Source organism: Oryzias latipes, chromosome 15 (assembly GCF_002234675.1).
Source record: "Oryzias latipes chromosome 15, ASM223467v1".
Taxonomy (NCBI): Eukaryota; Metazoa; Chordata; class Actinopteri; order Beloniformes; family Adrianichthyidae; genus Oryzias; species Oryzias latipes.
Window position 1 is genome coordinate 18,694,321 of NC_019873.2, and position 24,001 is coordinate 18,718,321.

Here is a 24,001-nt window from a genome sequence, read left to right on the forward strand (position 1 = left end):
ATATTTTTGGCACAGAAGGAACAACATACATTCATCCTGCTTGTATTTATTTGACAAATTGAACATAAGGATTTATTTTAATAACGGTATTCTGAATTGTTTAGTTTTAGAATTGCAGTAAAACTACAAAAAACTCTCACCTAACAGGGGATAAGCCTTAGTTTAAATCCCATCAGGGACCTTTCTGTGTGGAGTTTGCATGTTCTCCTTGTGCATGGGTGGGTTCTCTTCAAGTACCCTGGCTTCCTCCCACAGTCCAAAAACATGCTAATAGGTTAATTGATGATTCAAAATTGTCCGTTTGTGTGAGCATGTGCGATCGTGTGACCGTGCAACAGACTGGTTAGCTGTATAGAGTGTACCCCACATATGCCCAAGAGTAGCTTGGAAGAGCTCAAACAACTGTGACCCCAAAGGGAATTCAGTGGGTTTGGAAGATAAATATTACACAGTAATGAGCCAATATTAACCATATGATTTATATTTAGGTTTACATTAGGTCATTTCTGCAGCAGTTTGATTCATTTTTAATGATCATCATTAAAAATTGAAAGCGCTTTTCTTTCTTTTTTTCTTTCATTTAAAAAAGATATTTAAAGGGCTTTAATGAAAACCACAAAGCTTAAGACAGCATTATAGAAGGTCAAAATAGAAATTTTGAAAAATAACCAAATTGCTGAAATAAAAATGCAATTATAAAGTAGCAAAGCAAAACAGTGTTAAAATGTGAGCTCCTTTTTTTGTCCATATCTTCCAAAATTGTAAACAAGATATTGAGGTTATTATTTTTTTTTTTATAAAACACTTATATATGAGAAAATTCATACTCTAAAACAATTGTTTCGTTTTACTCTGGAGCAAAAGATAATAAGCAAAATGTGTGTTCATCCATCACACATAATGTTATGAATGGCTGCTTTGTAATTAAGAAAAAAAAATCTTACTTTTTTGTATGGTGTCAAAATAGAGCCTAAAGTATTTTTTTAACCAAAAAAAATATTTCATAATCATCACTTTAAGTTCCGTCAAGCAAACATACATATATCAGTGTTAGACAACAGCTGCATAACCATCACGACCAAGCCGTGTACTGTTTTGAAGTACCAGCATCAAGCTGCAGAGGGCGCTTTAGGTCCCGTGCGTTGGTCATTATTCTTCTTCGTTGGTATTCGTGCCATGTTTGCGGAAGCTAGATAGGAAAAGCTAGCTCATAGCTTGTCACTTTCATCCGACAAAAAATAAAGTCTTCCTAATTTATATTTTACAATCCAAAATGAATCTTCCAAAGGGACCAGATTCTCTTTGCTTTGATAAGGATGTCTTCATGAAGGTGAGAATTAGTTTGTGATTGTCACGTTTTAATACCTTCACCTTGTCCGGTAGCAAAACTAAAGGATGTGATGTTCATGATTGCCTGACGTCGTTAAATTACGTTAAGACTTCAAACAATTGTGAATGAATAAATTAAGCAATCTGTTGTTGTTGTTTTTGCTGGTGGTATTGAACACAATGTACACGTAGCCCAATTAGGTTTAACAATATAATATTATTTTTTTACAGTATTATCAAGCCAGGTGCAGCTTTTCTCTGTTGACACGACACAGTGTGTGTCATCGAATTAAATATTAAAATAAGACCGAAAACGCAGTTCTTCACGTTTGTTTCTACCTTTGTTCCGTTTGTTCAGGATGACTTTGATGTTGACCAGTTTGTGGCTGAGTGTCGGAAGCAGGTCCAGCTGGAGGAGATGAGAGAAGATCTGGAACTCTATTACAAGTTACTGAAAACTGCCATGGTAGAACTCATCAACAAGGACTATGCAGACTTTGTCAATCTCTCCACCAACCTGGTAAGTTGTCTGATCTGTTCTGGCAGCCCTAGAACTAGAAAATGCAGGGAGGGGGTAAAATGTAAGAAGCAAAATGTTTTAAATAAATCAAAACATCTACGACTTTTGTCATAACTAACATTTGACAGAACATTTTCAAAGACTTGTTTGTTTTAATATGGGACATTCTAGCCAACTTTCCATTTACCCTCACATCATATTTTTTACATTAGGTGATATTGGGTTATTCTTTGGACAGTAATTTTGGTATACCTACCAACCTAGATACCTTTGGTATCCACCTACTGTTATTCATCTGCATTTTTTTTCTTTATTTTTCGTTGAAATGTTTGCTTTTTTATTTTTTTAAATAATTGACTACAAAAAATTGTATGCATATTCAAAGGTTCTCCTCAGGGAAAACTGCAAGTGTTTTTGTACTCTGACAAAACTACGATGGCTATTTCTGAAATCCAGTGTGAATGCACACTTTTCATGTTACTACCCACTGATTCCTAACTTTAAAAGTGCATCAGTTTGGTGGATGGATGGATTTTGATCTCATCTGATTTTTTTTGTCTCAGGTGGGAATGGACAAGGCCCTTAATCAGCTATCTGTGCCTTTAGGACAGTTAAGAGAGGAAGTCATGGTATGTATTATCAATAATTACTTTTCAAAAGTCCTGTTTTAATGTTTATGTATGTTTCTGGCTCTTTTTGCTCTTTTAGAGTCTGCGGTCCTGTGTCAGTGAAGTAATACAGGCCATTGACAACGAGCTGTCCAAGCAGGATGATATACAAAAGAAAAAGGTTTAGTGGCACATTTTGATTTAATTTGTGATTAAAAACTCATCAATACTAAATCACATTTTTTTTATCATATTTTGTCGTCTTTGTTACCTTTAAGTTAACATGTTTTTTTATTGCCACATGTAATAAAATGAGTTTTCTTTTTGGTTAAAACACCAAAAACTTGATATTATTTCATTCTGCTCAATTATCTAATATAGAAACTATCCAATAATTCAGTTTAAATATATGCATTTTTTTTCCTTCACGATAGGATTGTGTTTTGAGGTTGATTCAAGTCGTTCGTTCAGTTGAGAAGATTGAGAAAATTCTCCACTCACAGAACTCCAAAGAATCCAATTCTCTGGAACTCAGCAGGTGGGGAACTCATTGTCTGTCAGTGCAGGAAGTTGTACTATTTTACAGATTATTATTTAATCGTATGACATGTTAAATGCCAGAATAGTCCCATGGTTAAGTTAACCAGAGTCAGGGCATGGTTTGCACAAGTATTTTGCTGGTTTTCTTTGGTTCTTTTCAATAATTTAAGAACTTTGTAATAGATAGACGTCATTAAAATGTTTCGATCCATGTGTTGACCACGAGTTTCTGCCCAGTCCCTTGTTAGCAGGTCAGATTCTGGAGAGGATCGCTACAGAATTCAACCAACTTCAGTTCCATGCAGTGCAAAGCAAAGGCATGCCCCTTCTGGATAAAGTCAGACCAGTAAGCAGCACTTATGGAATACTAACAAAGTGAATCCATCTAATAACAGCATGTCAAAGCTCTGAATGCTCATCCACCTCTGATTCGCTATGAAAGCGTATTGCAGGGATCACCTCGATGCTGCAGCAGTCACTTGAGGGTCTGTTGATTGAGGGTCTGCAGACGTCCAACGTGGACATGGTGCGTCACTGCCTGAGGACGTATGCTACCATCGATAAGACACGAGATGCTGAAGCTCTGGTGGGACAGGTTCTTGTCAAACCGTACATGGATCAGGTAAACACCCAAGTGTCACCTTCACAACAGCGGTTAAGCAATAATTTGGCAATTTTTCGGCTTGCAGGAATAAAATGAATGTATCTGAGAATCTGTGCTGTTCTCAGGTGATAATAGAGGAGGCAGTGAAGTCCAGCCCAAATGGTCTCCAGCTGATGTACTCCAGACTCTTGGAGTTTGTTCCTCTTCACTGCAGACTGCTCAGAGAAGTGACTGGAGGAACAATATCCAGGTGATTAAGAGATGATGTTTGCAGATTTAAAGCATTTCATTATTTTCTGTCATTTCAAACCTGTGTTATAAATGACCGCACTTTTTCTTTTGTCTATGTTATTTTTAATGTGCATCCTTTACTAAAAAGTGTCGTATTTTTCTCTTGTTATACTAAATTTTCCATGTTCTATTCTTCAGTGACAAAGCTGACACAGTGCCGGGTTACGATTTCCTGGTGAACTCTGTGTGGCCAGAGATGATAAAAGGAATAGAAGAAAGGCTGGCGTACATCTTCAACCCTGGAAACCCTGATATTTTCTTTGAGGTACTGCTGCCATGCTTGAGGTGCTTTTAGAGTAACTTGGTTAAGCCTGTTTGAAAGAGAAAAAAAACACAATTTTGATCCTTTTTGGTTTCCCCTAATGATGTTTGGATGTCATCCTTTTCAAGCGGTACAGCGCAACGATGGAGTTTGTGCGACGGTTTGAGAGGCAGTGCAGCTCTCAGGCCAGCGTGAAGAGGTTGAGGGTTCACCCATCATATACCAGCTTCCACAACAAATGGAACCTACCAGTTTACTTTCAGCTACGGTAAATATTGTCATTTCAGTTTTATAGAATTTTTGTTTTAAATAAGACATTATTGTGCAGCCATTTTTTGATTTGAAAAAAAATCTTTTTCTAAGTGTAGCATTTGAAAATTTTAACGACATTTCTGCAAACTTTGATTTTCCCTGACTAGGCAGTTATCTCTACAAGGGCTTAAAAGACTGTATTTGACAAAAAATAAATAAAATAAAAGCAGCCTGTTAGCATTTTTAGAAAAATAAGAAAAGCTATTGGAAGCCGAAGCCCACGTCATCAGAGAACTCCTTTTTACTGCAATGGTCTGTCGAAGACCACAGAAAAAACATTAGAGAATTAGCAGTATGTTGTATGTTGTATAAGGACCCACTCCTATGAAAATGGTGTTATAACCCTTTAAGCACCCAACCAAGACAAAATCAATGAAATTCTTTTTTTTCTTTTTCTGTTGCCTATTGGCTTGAGGGAGTAATACATACAACGTTTCTCATCTGTTTCCTATTTTTGCTCTACCGTCTGGTTAAACTGGTAGTTAAACGGTTAACAGGTTCTTGTGGCATTTCTCTGATGATGGAAGACAGTACTGCCGCTCTTCAGAAACTACGTCCTAGAAAACAAAAAAAGTTGTTGGTTTTTTTGGCTAAAAATAAGGGCATAATCGTAATTAACAGACCACTGGGAACATGTTTAAAATAGATCAAACAATGATTATAGTGCCACTCTAAGGCTTTGACAGGCTGGTCATTGATCTGCTTGAAAAAGGAACAAAGTTATCTGCTGCTTGGGAATTTTCCACCGCCCCCACAGACCCACGCACAGCGTAAAGTACAAAAACATACACAGCTCTGCGTCAAAGCAAAGGTCTAGTGGCCCCGTTTCACAACGATAACCCCCACTGTTTCGCCTTTCAGAGCACTCAGAAAATTTCCAATGCGTGTTTCGAGCATGATTGTATTCAAAATGCAAACTGTCACACAGTGTTCTGTGCACACTCATTTGTTTTGTTTCTAGGTATAAGGAAATAGCAGGACGGCTGGAAAACTCCATAAGTGATGGATTAGAGGCAGCTCCAGGTAGGCCTTTATGTTCCACCACAAGCCATTATTTAGCAAATAAAACCCCCACAATAATCGTGTCTGTTCATTCTCAGCTGGAAGCACATACCATCTGCAGGTGTCTGAAGTGTTGTGGTCTTGTTTGTTGAAGTGCTGGGCAGACAAAGTGTATCTGCCCCCTTTGACCCATCGCTTTTGGAAGCTCACACTCCAGCTGTTTTCACGATATGCCCGGTTTCTTGATGAGGTAAAACAAAAAAATCATTTACTACTGGTCACTACTTTTTAATTAATCCAAACACTAATTAACGTCATTGATGGTCAGGTGTTGACAAAGAGTCCTCCCGTTGAGGGGCCAAAGGAGCAGGCGAGGCCCCTGCCCAGCTCGGCTTCCTCGACGTCCAGCCGGACTTCCATGGATGATGGTGGCAGTGAGAGCGGAAGCCCGGCTGTTCTGTCCACTAAACAGCTGGTTTACATCGCCGCTGATGTGCAGAAGCTGCAGGAGCAGGTGGAGGCAAAACTAACATACACAAAGAAAGAGTTTATTGCACTTAAAACAACAAGTTTTGACTAGTTTTTTTAATGGTTAAATAAAAACTCAGATTATATATTTCCTTTGCAACATTTATCAAAAAGATGAAACCAAAAAAGCTGAAAATGTGATCAGAAAATGCAATAAAAGACTCCGTACGATCTTACGAGTCAGAATAAGGAGGAAAGAAATACTGTGATTTAAAGGACAAAAGTTTATTCTGTCCTGGTTTTTGTTTCCATGTGCAAAATTGATATTTAGATCCCACAACTCTCTGAGATGGTCAGGCAACGCCTAGAAGCCATTGGATTCAAGAACTTTAGTGTTGTGGAAGGTAAGTTCTATACATGCAGGCGACAATATTTTTGATCTTGTGTTTTGAGTCTTTTTAAAAAAGTAAAAAAAAAAAGTATTTTGTTTATTGGATTCTTTTGTCATCATTTAAGCTTCTCTTTGACTTCTCTTCTTTGTCAGACGCTCTAGCGGACTCCAAGTCTTGCCTGTCGAGCAGCATTCCCTCCCTGAACACCAGGATGACGCAGCATCTGACCGAACGCTGCTGCCGCTTCCTGAAAAGTGCCTCTGAGGTCCCACGTCTGTACCGCAGGACTAATAAAGTAAGCAGATGATCTTTCCCCTATTTCATTATGTGACATGAGGATGATGCCTGTTGTTCTCTGAATTACATTACCCTGAAAGCCATACATTTGTAATCAGGGGCTCATTTTTCCTGATTAATCTCTGTATTATGATGATAAATCCTGTTATAGTGTTTAATAAACTTTTATTTGAGTGTGACGGAGCACTACAACCATCAACACAGGGTAAACATGGTTGCCCGCCTTACAATGCAAACTAGGAATTTGATTTTAGAAATGACTAATTTTGTTTAATGGTGAGCAGAAGAAGTAAAACAAAAAAGCCCAGAAGGGTGCGAAAATTGACAAACAGCCAATATTTACGGCCATTTACTAGGCCATAAAAGAAAACGTGAAACTATTCAAAATCTCAAAGACCATATGTTGTTAACCCCCCCCCCCCCCCCCCCCGCCCCCCCTTTCTCAAAGGATATGCCGGTGCGTGCATCCGCATACATGGACAACGCATTGCGTCCCCTCCACCAGCTGTTGACCGACTCCACGGGGTTGGTCACCCCCGTTACGGCACAAGCATGGCTGCGAGTGGTGTTGTCTGTCTGCACGCAGAAGTAAGCTCCAACACACAGTCTGTAAACCCACATCCACACTTACTCCTGAAGCGTTAGAAAGAGGGTTACCTTCTGTTTTTCATCTTGTTCTTAGGTATTATGAGACAATATCAGAGGTGCTGAGCTCAGTAAGAAAGATGGAGGAGAGCTTAAAGCGGTTGAAACAGGCCAGAAAGGGGGCAGCGGCAACTACAACGACAGGAGCAAACGGGGGACCCACAGATGACACCAAGATTCGACTTCAGCTGGCTCTCGATGTGGAATACTTGGGGGAACAGGTAAGTGCAAAAATGAACACACAAAGACATAATTAAGTTAAGTAATAGAAGCAATACTTAATGTAGGCAGTGCTGCTTACAAATGTCAGCTATTGTTCCATTGTAAAGTTATAAAAAAAGATTGTAACTTGTGATTTCTCTCTCTCTGCTGCCTCAGATCCAAAAAATGGGTTTTCAGCCAGAGGACATCTCCATGTTTTCCACTTTGATGGATCTTGTCAAAGAAGCCCGAGAACTTGCCGAACAGAACCAGTAAAAATGTGAATCCACATTGACCAAAGCCTCCCACTCTGCTCCGGTAAAATAGTTCCAGGATCATACAGGTGGAGAGTTCAAGAGCAGACACTACTGAATCTTTATGCAAACCTCAGAGACTCTGAAGAAACAATTGAAGATGAGATGTGGAATGTAATGCGGGTTGGAGGAATGCTTGGGACAAAATGGGATTCTGTTGTGTGGGGAAAAATGCTTTTCTGTTGTGCTGTAAATGTTCAGATCTTTGTAAAGGGAGAGTGTTTTTGTCCCTCGCATCGGCTACTTTATTTTATAATAAATGCTTATTTGTTACAAAAATATGTTTCAGGTTAGCTTCCCAGGGTGTGCAATGAGCTTAATTCAGTGTGGGTGCTCAGGGAAGACTCTTCACGCTATTGCCTAACTACGTAGCCTCAAGGGGGCCCAAGTCTGAGTCTCCCTATGCAGGTCCCCAGCCCGGATATAATACAGGGTTATGTCAGAAAGGGCATCCGGCGTAAAACTCTCTGCCAGTGCAAATCACTCCATACATTTATAAATTGACTTAATTCTCGCAAAGTTGTCCATTTGGTGCAGTTATGACAGGTACAATAGCACTAGTGCTCCATTTGAGTTTTATCCCCTGAATGTTAAAAGGAGCATAAACGCTATGAATAATAGTAACTCCATAGACTCACATGACCAGTCCTCTCTCTATATTCTTTCCACCACTTTCATTTAAAAATAATTCCAAAAAATGACTTTCAGTTTTCAAAATCCATTTATTTTTGCCATTGCAAATCAAAGTGAAAAACAGATTTTCCTTCAAAATAGACAACCATGGTTCATGTTACCCATCCCACTGGAAAATACAGTACAAAACTTTTTACTGCAAAAGAAATAAACTACATTTTCAGCTGACTGTAAAGCATCAGCCTCCAGTGAGGTAATGTTTTAAATACTGGCTTAAAATTAATAAAATATTCTCAATAAGTCATTCTTTAATGAGCTCCACCTCTCAGTAAAACCTCACAATCATTATAGCTCGTAAAAAATAATAAAAGGCAATTTCCTGCAGAAATGTAAGCTGTAGACATACTTTAATAATAATTAAATACAGTTAGTTGAGTACAGTATTGTTCATCCTGCTATCCATCTTCAAAGTAAGGGGTTGGTGATCTTGCCCAGGAGGAGAATGGCGTTATTGTATCCTTCAATGACGGAGAAGAAGAACGGTCTGTTGAATGACAATCTCAGAGGGACGCCTGCTGCTTCTTTTTTGTCTTGAGGTTCTGCTCCTTCTTCTGACATGTCGAACCGCACCGTGTTTACAGCCTGAGAGCATAACAAACACATTTTTTGTGATGCACACATACATACACTGAGGGCTTTGTTGAAGTTGGCCTCTTAAAAAAATTGACCTTATCTATGCTGAATAGTGTGATGTTGCTGAGCTGGCTGAACTCGGCCTCAGAGCCAAGCAGCTTGGCCTCAATCTCCGGGTTCATGTTGGTCAGCAGCTCATTCAAGTCATTCACAGAAGATGTGGAAAGCTTAGGGAGTGACAGCTCCAATGGACTATAAAAAAATAGATTAATGAAGTTACATTTCTGAACAAAAACAAAATGATTCCTAAAAGTGCCTCAACACTGGATCAAAACCAGGACAGTACTCACCCTTCCTGTAGGTTCTGATGCCAGGCAGAAAAAACATTTGTATGTAAGTTTGCTTCCGTCTCAATGTCACTGAGGTTGACCCCTTCATGAGGCAGGACCAGCATCATGTAGGCCTGTTTGCTCAGAGACAGCTTCAGAACCGTGCACCTCCTCAACTGCAGGTTGGCAAACCAAAAACATGTCAGTTGAATTCCTGCATAAAAGCAGCCACTAACTTTCTTGTACTGCTTCTTACCTTATCGTTGAGGTAGTGGTAGTGGCCTGTGCGCGTCATCATCGGACTCATCACTGTTGTTGTTGGATTCACGTAAAACTCCTGCAGGGAAGTCTTCTCGGGTTGGAAAGCTGTTTTCCACTTCCCTATGTGTCCGAAGAATACGGTCGTACGGTAATTATGTTGTAAAATGATGGGAATGTTTTCTTTAAAGTGAAATAGAAATAGAAAAACAAAGACAGACCTTGAAAGTTGAAGGAGGAGAGGAACAAAATGTTGCTGCTGGAATTGAGGTCAGCAAAGACGTTCCTCAAGCTTCCATTGGATGTTTTCTCCACAAAGCTGTTCAACAACTTCTCCGTCTCCTGAGGGTTGGAGAAGTCCACTCCTCTGATATATGAAGAGTCTGAGAAGTCCTGTGTTCCTTGGATAAAGTCCCTGGACAGCTGAGCACCCTTGCGAGCGAAGGCCCAGACCTGGGTGGTAATTTTCTCTTTGGGTCCATCGTCCACCAAAGAATGAATGTTCTGTAGCGTGCCCAGAACCTTGTGTCCATCCACTATGGACAAACATTCCTCTCTGTCGGTGTCACTGAGGCCCAGAAGACGCTAAAAGGGAAAAACAATCTTTTGTAACGTAAACTCTTAAAAAAGATCTTTATTGTGAGGAAAAAAAAGCTAAATCAAGTACCAGAAAATAGCTTGCCGTCGTCTTGGAAGCTCCCAGGTAGAAACTAAATAAAGAGCCACATGTGTTGACGGGTGAAAAGAGGGTGTTTTCACTTCTCTGCTTCCTGCTGAGAGCAACATACATCCTCAGGCCTAGAGGGTTCAGCAGCCCAGCCAGAACCGCTGTCCTTTCTGTGATGTTCTGTGGATTCACTTTTGATGGGTCCCTGTTGTCTGGTGTTAAGACTTCACTGTCGAGGGGGCTAACAGGGAGTGTTTCCAGAGGCTTGCTGATCTGGTTGTGCAGGGTCTCACAGCTGACATTCTCAGCAGCAAAAAGATAGAAGGGGTGAACGTAGACCCGGTTGGCTCTCGACAAGCAGCAGCATAGAAGAACGACCAGAAGAGGTGCCTGTAGTCTCTGCATTTTACTTTTGGTTGATTTTGTCTAAAAGCTGCATGGGAAGAAACATTTTGAGTCACTATAGGTGTTTCAGCTGACTAGCATAGCTTCCTCACAAATTCAAAGTTTAAAATGTAGAAATAAATCTGGTTGAGTCTGGTTTTGGGTTTCTGGCAGGAGGACTGGGCTCTGAGTTCTGTGCTGGTCACTGATCGATTGATCTTTGTTTTCCCTCCTGTTGATCAGTACATGAGAGCAAGGCCTTTTCCCTGCAGTCTCAGCTAAAACTGATTTGAAACCATTTTTTTGTGGTTTTAATGTATTTTAACTTAAACAGATTCTCCTAGGCTTATCCTTATCAGAAAGAAAATAGTACTTTAATTTTTCCTTTGAACACAGAGACGTGTGGACTGATGAACTGTTTAAGTAGAAGAGCAAACATCTCGCTGCTGTTTAGACATGCGCCACAAGACGTGGCCTTGGTCCCTGATCAGTAAAACTAGGTCACAAAAGATCTCATCCACAATTATACTACATGCTTTAGTGAGAAATCCTAAAATGATTGAGATTTTTGCCAAGCTCTGGAAAATAAAAAGTTAAGGAAGGTGAGAAAAAGTGATCCTGCATGCAAAGCTGAAGACAAATGCACTTTTGGGGGAACAGCTAACTCCCAACCTAGACTTTAGTCAAATATATGGAACAAACATTTCTCGAATTCTAAACATCACATTTAAAGTGCTTTTATATAGTAACAAGAAAAGTAAATTTGGCATTTACCTTTTGTCCTTGCAGCTGCTGTGTCAGGTTCAAACTAAGTTTCTGGCTCCCCTGCTCCCTTTCTTAAACCCAGCTGGTTACAGATTAACTAGAGCATCTGAGTCAGGGGCTCTGCTGTCATCACTGACTCACAACTTGCTTTGTACTGATCTGAGACAAATAGTGATTTCAGATTTTTTTCAGAAACTTTAAAGATAAGGAAGGGTTACCACAAAGGTTGTATGACACAAGGTCGGATGTTGAAAGAAATCCTAGTTTGTGTACTATAGCTGTTAAGACTGACTCACTGGAATTACACCAGATACTGCCAATGTTTATTTGTGCAGTGAAAAATGATGTTTGTTTGTTTTTTTGTTTCGGACCCATGATCCTTTTAATTTTGCAAGTAACCAAACCAAAATAGTTTCATGAAGATTGCGATTGTTGCATAATTCATTATTATTATCACAATTACAGATACTGCAATAAATTATACTACAGGAGATTTGTTGTATCTTTTACTTACACGATTTCAGAGGCTAGAAGGCTAACCTGTCTCTACTCATAACGCTTTTTTGATGTTTTTACTCCTTAACATGTAATTTTAAAGTTTTGAGCAACCAATCTTCAAGAAAAAAGACACTGGAAAAGCTATTTTTTCAAGTTAATAATAACATTAGATAATCAAAATTACAAGGTCGTGTGAGAAGTTTCAAACTATTAGTCCTTCAAACAGATAATAATAAGGATGTTAGAATATACAGAACTGTATATTCTAAAAATTTTAAAAGTTGTGCCAACTTTTAAATGAGAATACAGAAATTTAAACATATATTTCACAAGTTAAACAGTGAGACCCTTCACTGTAATAAAACTAATATCATACATATAGCTAAAGTAATCCATAATTACAGGTAACAAATATAGAATAAGTTAGGTGACAAGGGTTATTGTAACAATAATAATATGATATACAGTATTATGTCAAGATGAGGTAGATTATCAGCATAAATAATACTTAAATGACAATTTGATGAAATAGTACATAAACATAGTATGCAACACCAATATTAGACTTCCCTTTGTTCTCTTGATCAACACATTTATTTTTACAAATATTTTAAAAGAAATGCAACTCAAGGCATCAACAGAAATACCTGAAAAGTCATGTTTTCATTATAACTCAAACCTCTACCTGAAAACTAACAGTTCTGTTGCTTCATAAACACATATCTGCAGATATCTTACTGATTAGAGAAAAATACTCTGGTACATTTGAGGACAGTTGGAAAAACACAAAAGACTTTAACCGGTCCTGAAAAGAAACTTTTGCTGTAAAAGTCAAATATTGAACTTGTTTTTTATTGAGCGAAATCCTTATTGCTTATTTCAACATCCGTGATTTAACTGTAGGAAGTCCTTCCAGCGCACACCTGATTCAACAAAACAAGTTGCAGCAGATTTTCTCACCAGAAAGAGTGACGCGATCATGTCCAGGGCTTTTCACTTCTGCCTTTATCTTCTTCAAACAAGGTTTCTGTAGTACTAACAAAATGGAAATGAAAGAAGACAGTCGATACCAACGTGTAAAACTATTTACAACATGAGAGCCCAATTATTACTTTTTAAATGCCACTCTTAAAATTAATTTTAAAAACTTCATAATAGGAATGTTCCTCTTCTTTAAACTTTTGTATTTAAAAAAAAAGATTGTTTCACTTTTTGAGAAAATGCTAGAAATGTACAAACAAGTACAAAGTAGATGAAAAACTCCCATTTGTGCAATTAATACAATTTTTGTTGACAAATTACTTTTATATCAATATATTTAATGGATTCAATATGTCCTGTGTGTGCTGTATGCATTTCTGTTTATGATTAAGGATATGTATAATTGCATGATTCAATTTGTGTATATATATATATATATATATATATATATATATATATATATATATATATATATATATATATAGAAATGTTGACCCCTGAAATTTACTGAACAATTGTTGGGCCTCGGCCAAATTTGAATGTGCTATTCAAATTGCCATATTGTTCAAATTGCTGATAACATGAAGTCAAAGCTGTCGACACAACCAAAGAAACAACCCAACAATGTTTCTATTTTGCATTGAATAAAAAAAGACAGAAAAAGTGTAAGCAATAACACTTCTCTTTAAGTGCATTAGTTATTGCAGGAAAGTAAAGCTGGTTACATTGAGCTGACTTAAATTTTGACAGTCATACCTTTTTACCTTTTGAGGGTTCGTATTTAGCCTAATTTCTGTTTATTTTGTAAATAAATGCTTACATCAACGCGTGGTTATTTAGTACTTAGAAAGCTATTCAAAATAAACTTTTTTTTCCTGTCCTCATTTACAGCTGTCCTTGTAAACATGTACAGTTTATGATGTTTAATCAAGTGTGTGTTTCCCATGAGCATTGATCACAAAGTCATAAAACTTTATGTTTATTGTCAATCATGAATTTTATGAAGTTACGACGGGGTTACCACTGTGTATATAAGCTGCAGTGAAGAACATTTCAACCAAGTTGGAAGGTGAGAAAGTTCATCATGTGGACTCTCATTTTCCTTTGCATTGTGCTCGCCACACAAGGTATGCTTTTTATTTTGATTCAATTTGCACCAGAGTGATTATATTGTGTGGCAATGTTTTCTTGACAGCACGGGTGTAGATGATTTTAACCCTAGAAAACCCACAGGGTTGAATGTGGCCGCTGTTTTTTAATTTTATTTATTCACTTTTTTTAGTTTATGAATTGCTGATCCTCAAAATGAACAATCAATTTAACTAAACTATTCCCTTTACAGAAAACAAAGCGAGAAGAATGAGGTTGAAATTTGAAATTTTGAGTCTTCTCGATTTCTCGTGCAGATGCCAGTGCAACTGGAGCCGAAAAGCTGAGAGCTTATTACACAGAAACAGCTTATACAGAAGCCGCTACAGGTTTGCTGACATCTGATCTGCCAAAAGCAAATCTATTCATAACAGACTGTCACACATTTCTACAACTTTATATGCTCCTTTATATGTTCCAGAACAGCCTTCATGTCGCTACAACTGTGGTTACGACATGGGAAGCTGCTCCTGCACAAGCCACTGTGAATACTATGGCAACTGTTGCTATGACTACAGCTGTAAGCACCAATTTACTATCACTGGTTTTTACAGCAGCAGTGTTCACATAGAATTCAGTAGTACCATGTCATCTAGATTTCAAAATAAATACCTGATAAGAAAATGCTTTTTTTTCCTTTTGTTAAGGAAAGAAAATAGTTTGCAAATGCATTCAGTTTTTAATATTTAAACTAATATATATTACTATCACATTTAAATTTCTATTTTAATTTCTAGCAATGTTTAACACAACTGTCTTTTGCTCTCTGGAAATTATTGTACAATTTTGAAATTTCAGATTTCGACAAACACAGGATGTACAAACATATTTGACACAAAAATTATGGTTGATAAGCTCTTAACTATTTGCTGCTTTGCTTTAGCTCATTGCCAGACGACAACCGGTGAATCTGCAACTGGTATGAAACTCTCAACACAACCTTGTCATAATCTGCCATCAGGGAATCTTATTGAAATGACATCTATGTTCCACATGCAGCTCAGCCTTCTTGTCGCTACAACTGTGGCAGTCACCTAGGAAGCTGCTCCTGTTCCAGCTCTTGCCAATACTATGGCAACTGTTGCTATGACTACAGCTGTAAGCACCAATTTACTATCACTAGTTTTTGCAGCAGCAGTGTTCACATAGAATTTAGTGGTACCATGTAATCTAGATTTCAAAATAAACACCTGATAAGAAAATGTTTTCTTTTATTTTTTATTTTTATGAAGGAAAGAAAATAGTTTGCAAATGCATTCAGTTTGCAATATTTAAACTATTATATTTTATTATCACATTTAAATTTCTATTTATTTCTTGCAATATTTAACACAACTGTCTTTTGCTCTCTGGAGATTATTGTAAAGTTTTGAAATTTCAGGTTTCGATAAACACAGGATGTAAATACATATTTGACACAAAAATAATGATAATGATAAGCTTCTAACTACTTGCTTCTTTGCTTTAGCTTATTGCCAGACGACAACCGGTGAACCTGCAACTGGTATGAAACTCTCAACACAACCTTGTCATAATCTGCCATCAGGGAATCTTATTGAAATTGACATCTATGTTCCACATGCAGCTCAGCCTTCTTGTCGCTACAACTGTGGCAGTCACCTAGGAAGCTGCTCCTGTTCAAGCTCTTGCCAATACTATGGCAACTGTTGCTATGACTACAGCTGTAAGCACCAATTTACATCACTAGTTTTTGCAGCAGCAGTGTTCACATAGAATTCAGTGTAATCTAAATTTCAAAATAAACACCTGATAAGAAAATGTTGATTTCTTGTATCTGTCATGCAGGGCAATGTTCATCTACCGCGGAGTCTCCTGCCACAAGTATCACATTCTCTTAACTATATGTTTGTGTTTCTACAGAAAAGTACTCAATCATTTAGTCTAAGTTTTAATGTCTTCGTGTTGTGACAGCTCAGTCTTCATGTCAGTACAACTGTGGTAGTTACCAGGGAAGCTGCTCCTGCAGCAGTTCCTGCGAATACCATGGCAACTGTTGCGATGATTATTACTGTGAGTATTTTGTCCCTCAAAGCCCTTTAACACTTAACAGATCAGGATACAAAGACTCATAATGTCTTTTTCCATCATTTTGCTTAAGAATGTTATTTACAAAGGCAATTCTTTTTCCCTCTGAGGCTTGGGGCTTTTTTTTTTTTTACTGTGAGATGCAGCATGAAGAAAAGAAAATAGTTTGCAAATGCATTCTGTTTGTAATATTTAAACTATTAGATTTTACTATCATACTTAAATTTGTATTTTGCATTAAATCTGTGAGACTAAATTAGATGATTCGGAAATTTATTTTTAATAAAGCAACTTAATTTGAACTGTTTGGTCAGAACAAACATTTTTGGTTCTTGGTGAACACCTAAAGTTTCTTAAAAAAAGATAAAGTGAAAAAAAAACACTACCATTGACACTGGATATTGCAAACACTAATGGCTTTATATTTAACTACAAAATTACTCCTCTGTAACTATCAATGTGTCAAATCATGGTGAATTGGCTCTTTACATGTTTTTATCCATACATTTTCGATACTTAATTCATCCTCTTTTGGGTAACAGAGTTGCTGGAGCCTGGCCGAGCCACTGGTGGGAAAAGTTTTTATTCTTAAAAAAATTGCTAAATAAACTGCTCCCCTTTAAGAAAATAAAAATCAGAAGGGTTAAAATCCTTTGCCAATTCCTTTTTCTAATTGTAGCCACTGTTGACTCAAAAATGACTTACTGTTATATATAAACAAGCATTAATTTGTGTGAAACAAATCAAAACAAAAAAAGAAACAGAAACAAGAGATTTCACAAAGTTTGGACAACTCAGGATTTTAAAATGTTAGGAAGGTGTAAAAAATCAAAAATCTAAACTGCCTTATAGGGGAAATCTATCACATTTGTTGAAATTCTTTTCCCTTCTTTGCGATGATCTTGTTACTTTTCCTGACACTTTTTGATATAAAGTTAGTGAATTATCTGTTAAAGAGGATCTCCAAAGCAGGTTTGACTTATTTCTGTCCTTTGTCAAACAGCGTACTGCTCATCAACCACTGACCAGCAAGCTACAGATGTGACAGGTATGACAGTCTTTTTCACCTTGTGTCAAAAAAATAGAACATCATCAATGAGAAGGCTATAAAACTTTCTTTTTTCTTTCATTTGAAACACTCTGTTGTGCTTTTATACCACATAAAGTTAACCTTTACAGTCAGCTCTAAAGAAACACATGCAAAAACAACATCATTCCAAAATCTTACTTCACTGGTTCATTAATAAATGCACACTTAATATATTCTGGGGATTTAAATATTATTGCTTGCTACTGTTCATGTGTTGACTCTTTATCATGTCTCTCTTATTGTTTATCAGATTGGACACATTTTCCACCAGGTAAACAAATACAAGTTTTCTCCATCAAGCTGATTTTGTTTTCCACATTCCCATGGTGTAACATTCTAACTTCTTCCCTTTAATTGATGTTGTTGGCTCAGTTGGACCCTGTGGTGGCGACTTTTACAATAGCTCAGACACTTTCTACAGCCCCAACTATCCAAACCACTATCATAACAATGCCAACTGCATATGGTACATTAGACCAAGCAGAGGCATTGTGCAGCTGGAATTTTCTAATGTAGAGTAAGTAAATGTTGTGCAAAGTGAGATGTGTCTGGTGGCAAACTATTTATGGTACATTGTGGGGTACTTTAGAGTAAAAGCTGATTTTTTTTTTCTTTTCTTCTTATGCTTGTCACAGCATTGAGTGTAGTTATGACAACATTCGGGTCTATGATGGCTCTAGCACCGGATCCAGGCTTTTGGGAACATATTGCAGCTCTAGGAACACCATTTTTTATTCAACTGGTCGCCATCTAACCGTGCACTTCACCAGTGATGGCATTGTCACTTTCTCAGGGTTCAGTGCCTACTACAGAGTAGTTGGTGAGCAACTCTGTTACTTATATTTTTATACAAATCTATTGAGGTTGATAAAGAAAAAGATGTAATGTTTTCACCTTTAGATTTTTATTGATGTATTTTTGCATCTTTTTTTCTGAAGATGAAGGCTCCTGCCAACATAACTGTGACTATCAGGTTGGAAACTGTTCTTGCTCTTCATGGTGCAGAGACAGAGGAGACTGTTGTTGGGACTACGAGGGTATGAATTAATGCAAAGTAATTGAATGTGATTAATGAAATTCTGTTCAGAAATATATGTCCTGCTAGTTATTTTTTGCAAAACCTGCAATAAGCTAAAATTAGGCTGAACAAAACAAAACAGAAAAACATTTAAATTTAACTTTATAGCACTTTTCCTGCTTGAGCATCTTAAGGTGCTTGACATAATGAGCTAAATAATAAGATAAAAACAGTAGTTAAAATAGCAATCATAATACTAATAAATAGAAAAAAATCCAACAGACTTACACATCCCACAAATAAAATCAAAATTTATCAAATTATTATTAACAAAATCAAATTAAAATTTTGACATGCAAAAACTTTGTAAAAGCAATACTAAAACGATAAGTCTTCTGTTTTTTCATAAAAAATAGATGTAAACCTGATTTTAATTTTTTATTCCTTACATAAGAGCACTACACATTCAACCACAAAATATGCTTTCAGTACATCTTTCAAAGCTACACAGATGGCGACACTACCCAGAAAAGTATTCAACACAAATTGCAAAGCAAAGCAGTAAAATATATTTAATTACAAATAAATAAATAAATGAAACTTAGATTTTTACACTTGGCTTCACTCAGATAACTGTATGATGCAGTATGTACTATAGAGACAAATTATAAGAGGCAATATCTATTGCAATTTTTTTTTTCTTTTTTTACTAAATCAAACTGAATTAAGATGTCAGGCCAGGATCAAAATCTTTTCAAAACTAAGATGAAATTTTTTAACACTATTAAAACTGTCTTTTGCACTCTGGAGATTATTGTAAAGTTTTGAAATTTCCGGTTGCGACAAACACAGGATGTACATACATATTTGACACAAAAATGATGGTTGATAAGTTCTTAACTACTTGTTTCTTTGCTTTAGCTTATTGCCAGACGACAACCGGTGAACCTACAACTGGTATGAAACTCTCAACACAACCTTGTCGTAATCTGCCATCAGGGAATCTTGTTGAAATGACATCTATGTTCCACATGCAGCTCAGCCTTCTTGTCGCTACAACTGTGGCAGTCACTTAGGAAGCTGCTCCTGTTCAAGCTCTTGCCAATACTATGGCAACTGTTGCTATGACTACTACGGTAAGGGTCATTTAAAGAACAGAACAGGCACACTTTGATCACACCTGCTGCTGAAAAGCAGTTTGCCTCACAGTGATGTGTTATTTGCACACTGTCATCAGAAATATAAACACACAGATTTACACACAAGATGCAAAAACATCCATTTTAGACAAAATAAAGTTGTTTTTTTTAAATTGCTTCATTTGCTGATCAATGCATCTTGTTCTCGATCACTTTCATGTGTATTTTACAGAAATTAGAATCGATTAAAAGTTTTATAACAGTACTTTTCTGTCTCAAATTTCAGATCACTGCTACACAACTCATTCTCCTGTCACAGGTAGGAAATACCAGACAAGGTGGTAAAAGAAACACAAAAAAATTCACAATGATGCCAGGAAATCTCACAAAACCCATGTCTGTGTTTCATAGCTGAACAATCATGTAGGGACATGTGTGGCAGTTACCCTGGAGGCTGTTCCTGTTACAGTGACTGCGAGTACTATGGCAGCTGTTGCCATGACTACTATAGTAAGCCTACTATAGTAAGCATTGTGTCATTCAAAATTCAGAACATGGGACAACATAAACATTCATTCATCTTCTTAACCGTTTATTCCCTTTCGGGGTCACGGGGTTGCCGGAGCCTATCCCGGCCACTTGGGCGTAGGCAAGGGATGCCCTGGACTGGTCGCCAGTCTGTCGCAGGGTGGAATATCCTCAATCACACATCCATTCACTCTCACACTCACGCCTATGGACAATTTAGAGTTGCCAATCAACCTATGTAGCATGTTTTTGGACGGTGGGAGGAAGCCGGATCCCGGAGAAAACCCATGCATGCACGGGGAGAACATGCAAACTCCACACAGAAAACAACATAAACATGCAGTAAAAAAATAAAAATAAAAATAAAAAACAGTACCAGGGCGACCACTAGGTTGGAAAGCAGCATTCTCATGACGTGTCAGACCGAAAAGCTTAAATTGTGTGGTGTCTGATAAAAGCAGAAGGGTTTCTACCTTTCTGCAAGACAAAGGTCAAAGCAAACACCAATCTATTGACTTACTGTAATCAGATTCCACATCTCCAATTTGGCCATTCATATTCAAAAATAAGAATCATTATAATAATAGTCTCCATTTTTAGTATACCAAACAAATAGACAAAAGCATTAAACTATAACAAGGAAAATGTCTCACTTTTATATACAAATATTTGCTGTATATTTAAATAAACTAATAATGTTGATTAAGCCCAAAAAGATCTGAAAATAAAAAATATTATTTCTTGAAATAAAACACACAATGAGCAAACATTAGTTTCGCACAGAAAAATGTTGCAAGAATGAGTCTAATTCTGTTATTTAGAGACATTTTGAACCAGTTACTGTTTGTCTGGCAATTTCATATTGCAAACGGAATTACTATCAACCTATGTCTGGATACAAACAGCATCCAGAGTCCAGCTTCAAAAAGAAAGACAAAACAAACAAAAAAGTCACTTTATAATGGCCTTTGCTTGTCTTAACATATTACTGTAAAAGAATTTATCTGCTAGCCTGCATCATTTTGATCTCCATTTACAGTATGAAGCATTACAAGTTTTGCACAAAATATGGTCTTGCATGAGTAATTGTTTACCTCCTTTCTCAGACTACTGCCAGACAGCTCCTGCCCACACGACAGGTATGAAATGCTCATTAGCCATGTCACATCAATAAACCCAAATTTTGTTCATGCTGCTATTAAGAAATTGGAACTGTCTGTATTACAGCTCAGCCCACATGTCGCTACAACTGCGGTAGCCATCAGGGAAGCTGTTCCTGCTACAGCTCCTGTGAGCACTACGGCAACTGCTGTCATGACTACTACTGTAAGTATTGTATCATTTAATGTGCATAGTATATAACTAAAAAGTCTTTCTGAAAATGAATTTCACAAATGTCTCTTTTTTTTTACAGCTTATTGTGCAGCATCTACACCTTCACCTTCAGGTAGGACTCTGTGCAATTTGTCCTCTGCAATGACATTGTGGCTCTTTGCAATGAACTGTTCTTCTTGACTAGGACCATGCGGAGGCTCGTTGTTCGGCTCTGGCACCTTTTCCAGCCCTAATTATCCTTCTTACTATTACGACAATAGCTACTGTGTCTGGCAGCTCAGAGCTTCACATGACCAAAGAATCTACCTGGCCCTCACATTCCTGCAGTAAGCCCGATGTTTAAAAAACAAAGACTAATTTTTTATTATTTAAGTTGTGATACAAAAGCAATCGTTTTCCTGTTTTCCTAGGCTGGAAAACTGCTGCTCTTGTGACCACATCTCAGTCTATGATGGACCGTCGATCCATTCGCCACAGTTGGGAAGGGTCTGCAACAACAACACCAGCTTGAGCGCTTTCTTTTCCACCTCCAACTACATGACCGTCGTTTTCCAGACCGACGGCTCTGTGGTCGCCCGAGGATTCACTGCAGAGTTCTTGAGCTCTTTGAAACCAAACTCAGGTGCAAATAGAAACAGTTAAAGGGTATTCACCAGTTAAACATGTACAAAAGTAACAAAAGGATGGTTTTAAGATAGTAAATCAGAAAATAACACTTTTATTTCTTCAAGTTAAGTTGAGGATACTTTGACCATAATTCTCACACGTCAAACTTAGCATAATTTTATGGCTTCCATGTTAATTTTTTGAGGTTTGACAACCAGAGGATCTGATGTACCAGTAAGTTCGTGAAATCTGCAGGAATATAAGCATGGAGAAGATGGTTTTCCTGCTTCTGTTCCTCAACGATGGACTTCTTCTTCTTGTAGAATCTGCAAAACATCTTTAAGAATCGTAATGTTTGAATGAAAAAATATTTACAAAATAAAATAAGCTTTTTACACCATTTCTTGACAAAATATTGTGCAAGGTTTTCTGAACACATTTAAACCAAGTTAAGCATGCCACACAAATATAAAAACTTTTGATTGTCATCAAATAATAACATAGTGTCACTGTGTGTTTTACAGACATAGTCCATAAATACTTGGGGATCCTAAACCAAAAAAAAAGTTAAAAAAAAAAGTAGCTTTCTAAATTTAGTCTAAACTTCCCTTTACAACTTTATTCAATTTGTTTTCAATATTTTTTTTAATTATATTTTAAATATATATTTTTAATCCTAAAATTATCAAACATGAATATGTCCACCAGTTTCTTTCAATTTTTAGAAATCTTTTAGGGATTGTTCTTGTAAAAAATGAAAGACTATTTTGGCATTGTGTTGCTTTCTTCTACTAGGTCGAGTGGATTGCTCCTCAGACAGCATGCACATTGTCCTGGACCGTTCTTATCTAAATTCATTGGGTTACGACGGCCACAGTTTGTATCTGAGGGATCCTTATTGCCGGCCACAAATTTCCTACTACAACGTGGTCTTCAGTTTCCCGCTCAACACTTGCGGCAATGTTAGAGATGTAAGCTATTTATGACATTTTTTTAAAAATATTTCTCCTTCAAAAATAACATGTGTAAATCTTAACATATTTTCTAACATACTTTACATTGATCAGGTTATGAATGACAGAATTGTGTACACCAACAACATCTACGCCTACTCCTCCATCAATGGAGAGATCACACGGCAATCTCAATTCAAGATGAACGTCACCTGCATAATGGAGCAGGACTCCATTTCCCAGATCATGTTTGTTGCCGATACCGGTTTGAACACCACCATCACCGGCTCAGGCAGATACAACACAAGCATGGACTTCTACACGTCCAGCAGCTTCTACAATAAGGTGTGTTTGTGGTGTGGGTTGAAAACTCTGAGTATAGAGAAAAATTCCAGTAAAGAGAGACAAACTTTCACACACATTCAGGTGACCCAAGTTCCGTATGAAGTAAGCGTCAACGAAAACCTGTACGTCCAAGTGGACTTGAGAAGAGGTGACAGCTCTCTGGTACTCTTCATCGACACCTGTGTGACTTCTCCATCACCTTTTGACTTCTATTCCAGACCTTACTTCCTGGTTAAAGATGGGTAAGTTTAAAATGCCCCCTTCCTTCCCACATAGCTCATCTTAAATCATGAAGAAAAAAAAAAGTTGGCCTATTTGGGTTATTTTTCATCTAACAGGGATATGTTTTATCCTCAGATGTCCTGTTGACAGCACCTACTACTCCATTAGTAGTGGTTCTCAACCTCTGGCCCGTTTCAGCTTTAAGGCCTTCCAGTTCCTCCGAGCTACGGATGAAGTGTACATCCAATGCAAAGTCCTGATTTGTCCTGCCTCCGACTACAACTCCCGCTGCCGCCGTGGCTGCAGGAGACGAAACAAAAGAAGCCTGGGGTCGAACCACGACAGCCACACGCTGGTTGTGGGTCCCATCAAGCTTAAAGGTCAGTTTGCAAAAATGACAAGTTCTGTAAATGTAAATAGAGAACATTCATTACCTAATGAATAAGATTTTTTCTATCGTCCTTGCCAGAGCTTAAAGGTGAGGAAGGGGCTGAAAAGCAGAGTGAGGCTTAACTCCACTGCAGTCTACTTCAATCAACTTTCCATTACACTGAATTATACTCACCATCTCTATTCTTCTTCTACTTTCTTTTAACTTGATTAAAGGCATGAACAAAAAACAAACGTTTTTGTGTTT

At 37.4% G+C, this 24,001-nt stretch overlaps 3 protein-coding genes across 6 annotated transcripts; 2 read left to right on the plus strand and 1 right to left on the minus strand.

The window, feature by feature from the left end:
- The first annotated feature begins 1,164 nt into the window (after positions 1 to 1,164).
- Positions 1,165 to 8,064, plus strand: cog2 (component of oligomeric golgi complex 2). Its single transcript, XM_023963229.1, has 18 exons — positions 1,165 to 1,330; positions 1,688 to 1,849; positions 2,413 to 2,478; positions 2,558 to 2,638; positions 2,892 to 2,995; positions 3,235 to 3,343; positions 3,440 to 3,619; positions 3,727 to 3,851; positions 4,031 to 4,157; positions 4,283 to 4,422; positions 5,428 to 5,489; positions 5,567 to 5,718; positions 5,797 to 5,982; positions 6,268 to 6,340; positions 6,481 to 6,623; positions 7,074 to 7,213; positions 7,308 to 7,491; positions 7,649 to 8,064. Exons 1-18 carry the CDS (start codon positions 1,274 to 1,276, stop codon positions 7,745 to 7,747), a joined length of 2,190 nt encoding a protein of 729 aa, XP_023818997.1. The 5' UTR covers positions 1,165 to 1,273; the 3' UTR covers positions 7,748 to 8,064.
- A 423-nt stretch (positions 8,065 to 8,487) lies between these two features.
- On the minus strand, positions 8,488 to 11,589 carry agt (angiotensinogen). Its single transcript, XM_004077072.3, has 7 exons — positions 11,464 to 11,589; positions 10,306 to 10,738; positions 9,860 to 10,223; positions 9,637 to 9,761; positions 9,402 to 9,556; positions 9,147 to 9,303; positions 8,488 to 9,060 (listed from the first exon to the last, which is right to left on the minus strand). Exons 2-7 carry the CDS (start codon positions 10,708 to 10,710, stop codon positions 8,884 to 8,886), a joined length of 1,383 nt encoding a protein of 460 aa, XP_004077120.1. The 5' UTR covers positions 10,711 to 10,738; positions 11,464 to 11,589; the 3' UTR covers positions 8,488 to 8,883.
- Positions 11,590 to 13,979: 2,390 nt separating this feature from the next.
- On the plus strand, positions 13,980 to 23,984 carry LOC101167317 (deleted in malignant brain tumors 1 protein). Of its 4 annotated transcripts, XM_011484373.3 has the most exons (28): positions 13,980 to 14,060; positions 14,340 to 14,411; positions 14,504 to 14,602; positions 14,966 to 15,001; positions 15,082 to 15,180; positions 15,551 to 15,586; positions 15,668 to 15,766; positions 15,889 to 15,924; positions 16,015 to 16,113; positions 17,132 to 17,176; positions 17,469 to 17,489; positions 17,591 to 17,735; positions 17,854 to 18,038; positions 18,157 to 18,255; positions 19,158 to 19,193; positions 19,274 to 19,372; positions 19,662 to 19,694; positions 19,787 to 19,885; positions 21,010 to 21,042; positions 21,131 to 21,229; positions 21,318 to 21,350; positions 21,423 to 21,564; positions 21,649 to 21,860; positions 22,640 to 22,815; positions 22,912 to 23,142; positions 23,224 to 23,384; positions 23,500 to 23,744; positions 23,834 to 23,984. In XM_011484373.3, the coding sequence occupies exons 1-28, from the start codon at positions 14,018 to 14,020 to the stop codon at positions 23,875 to 23,877; spliced, it is 2,757 nt and encodes a 918-aa protein (XP_011482675.1). In that variant the 5' UTR covers positions 13,980 to 14,017; the 3' UTR covers positions 23,878 to 23,984. The 4 variants fall into 4 exon arrangements, with proteins under 4 accessions (XP_011482675.1, XP_020565152.1, XP_020565153.1 ...); XM_020709493.2 differs by lacking the exon at positions 17,469 to 17,489; XM_020709494.2 differs by lacking the exons at positions 14,966 to 15,001; positions 15,082 to 15,180.
- Positions 23,985 to 24,001: the final 17 nt, after the last annotated feature.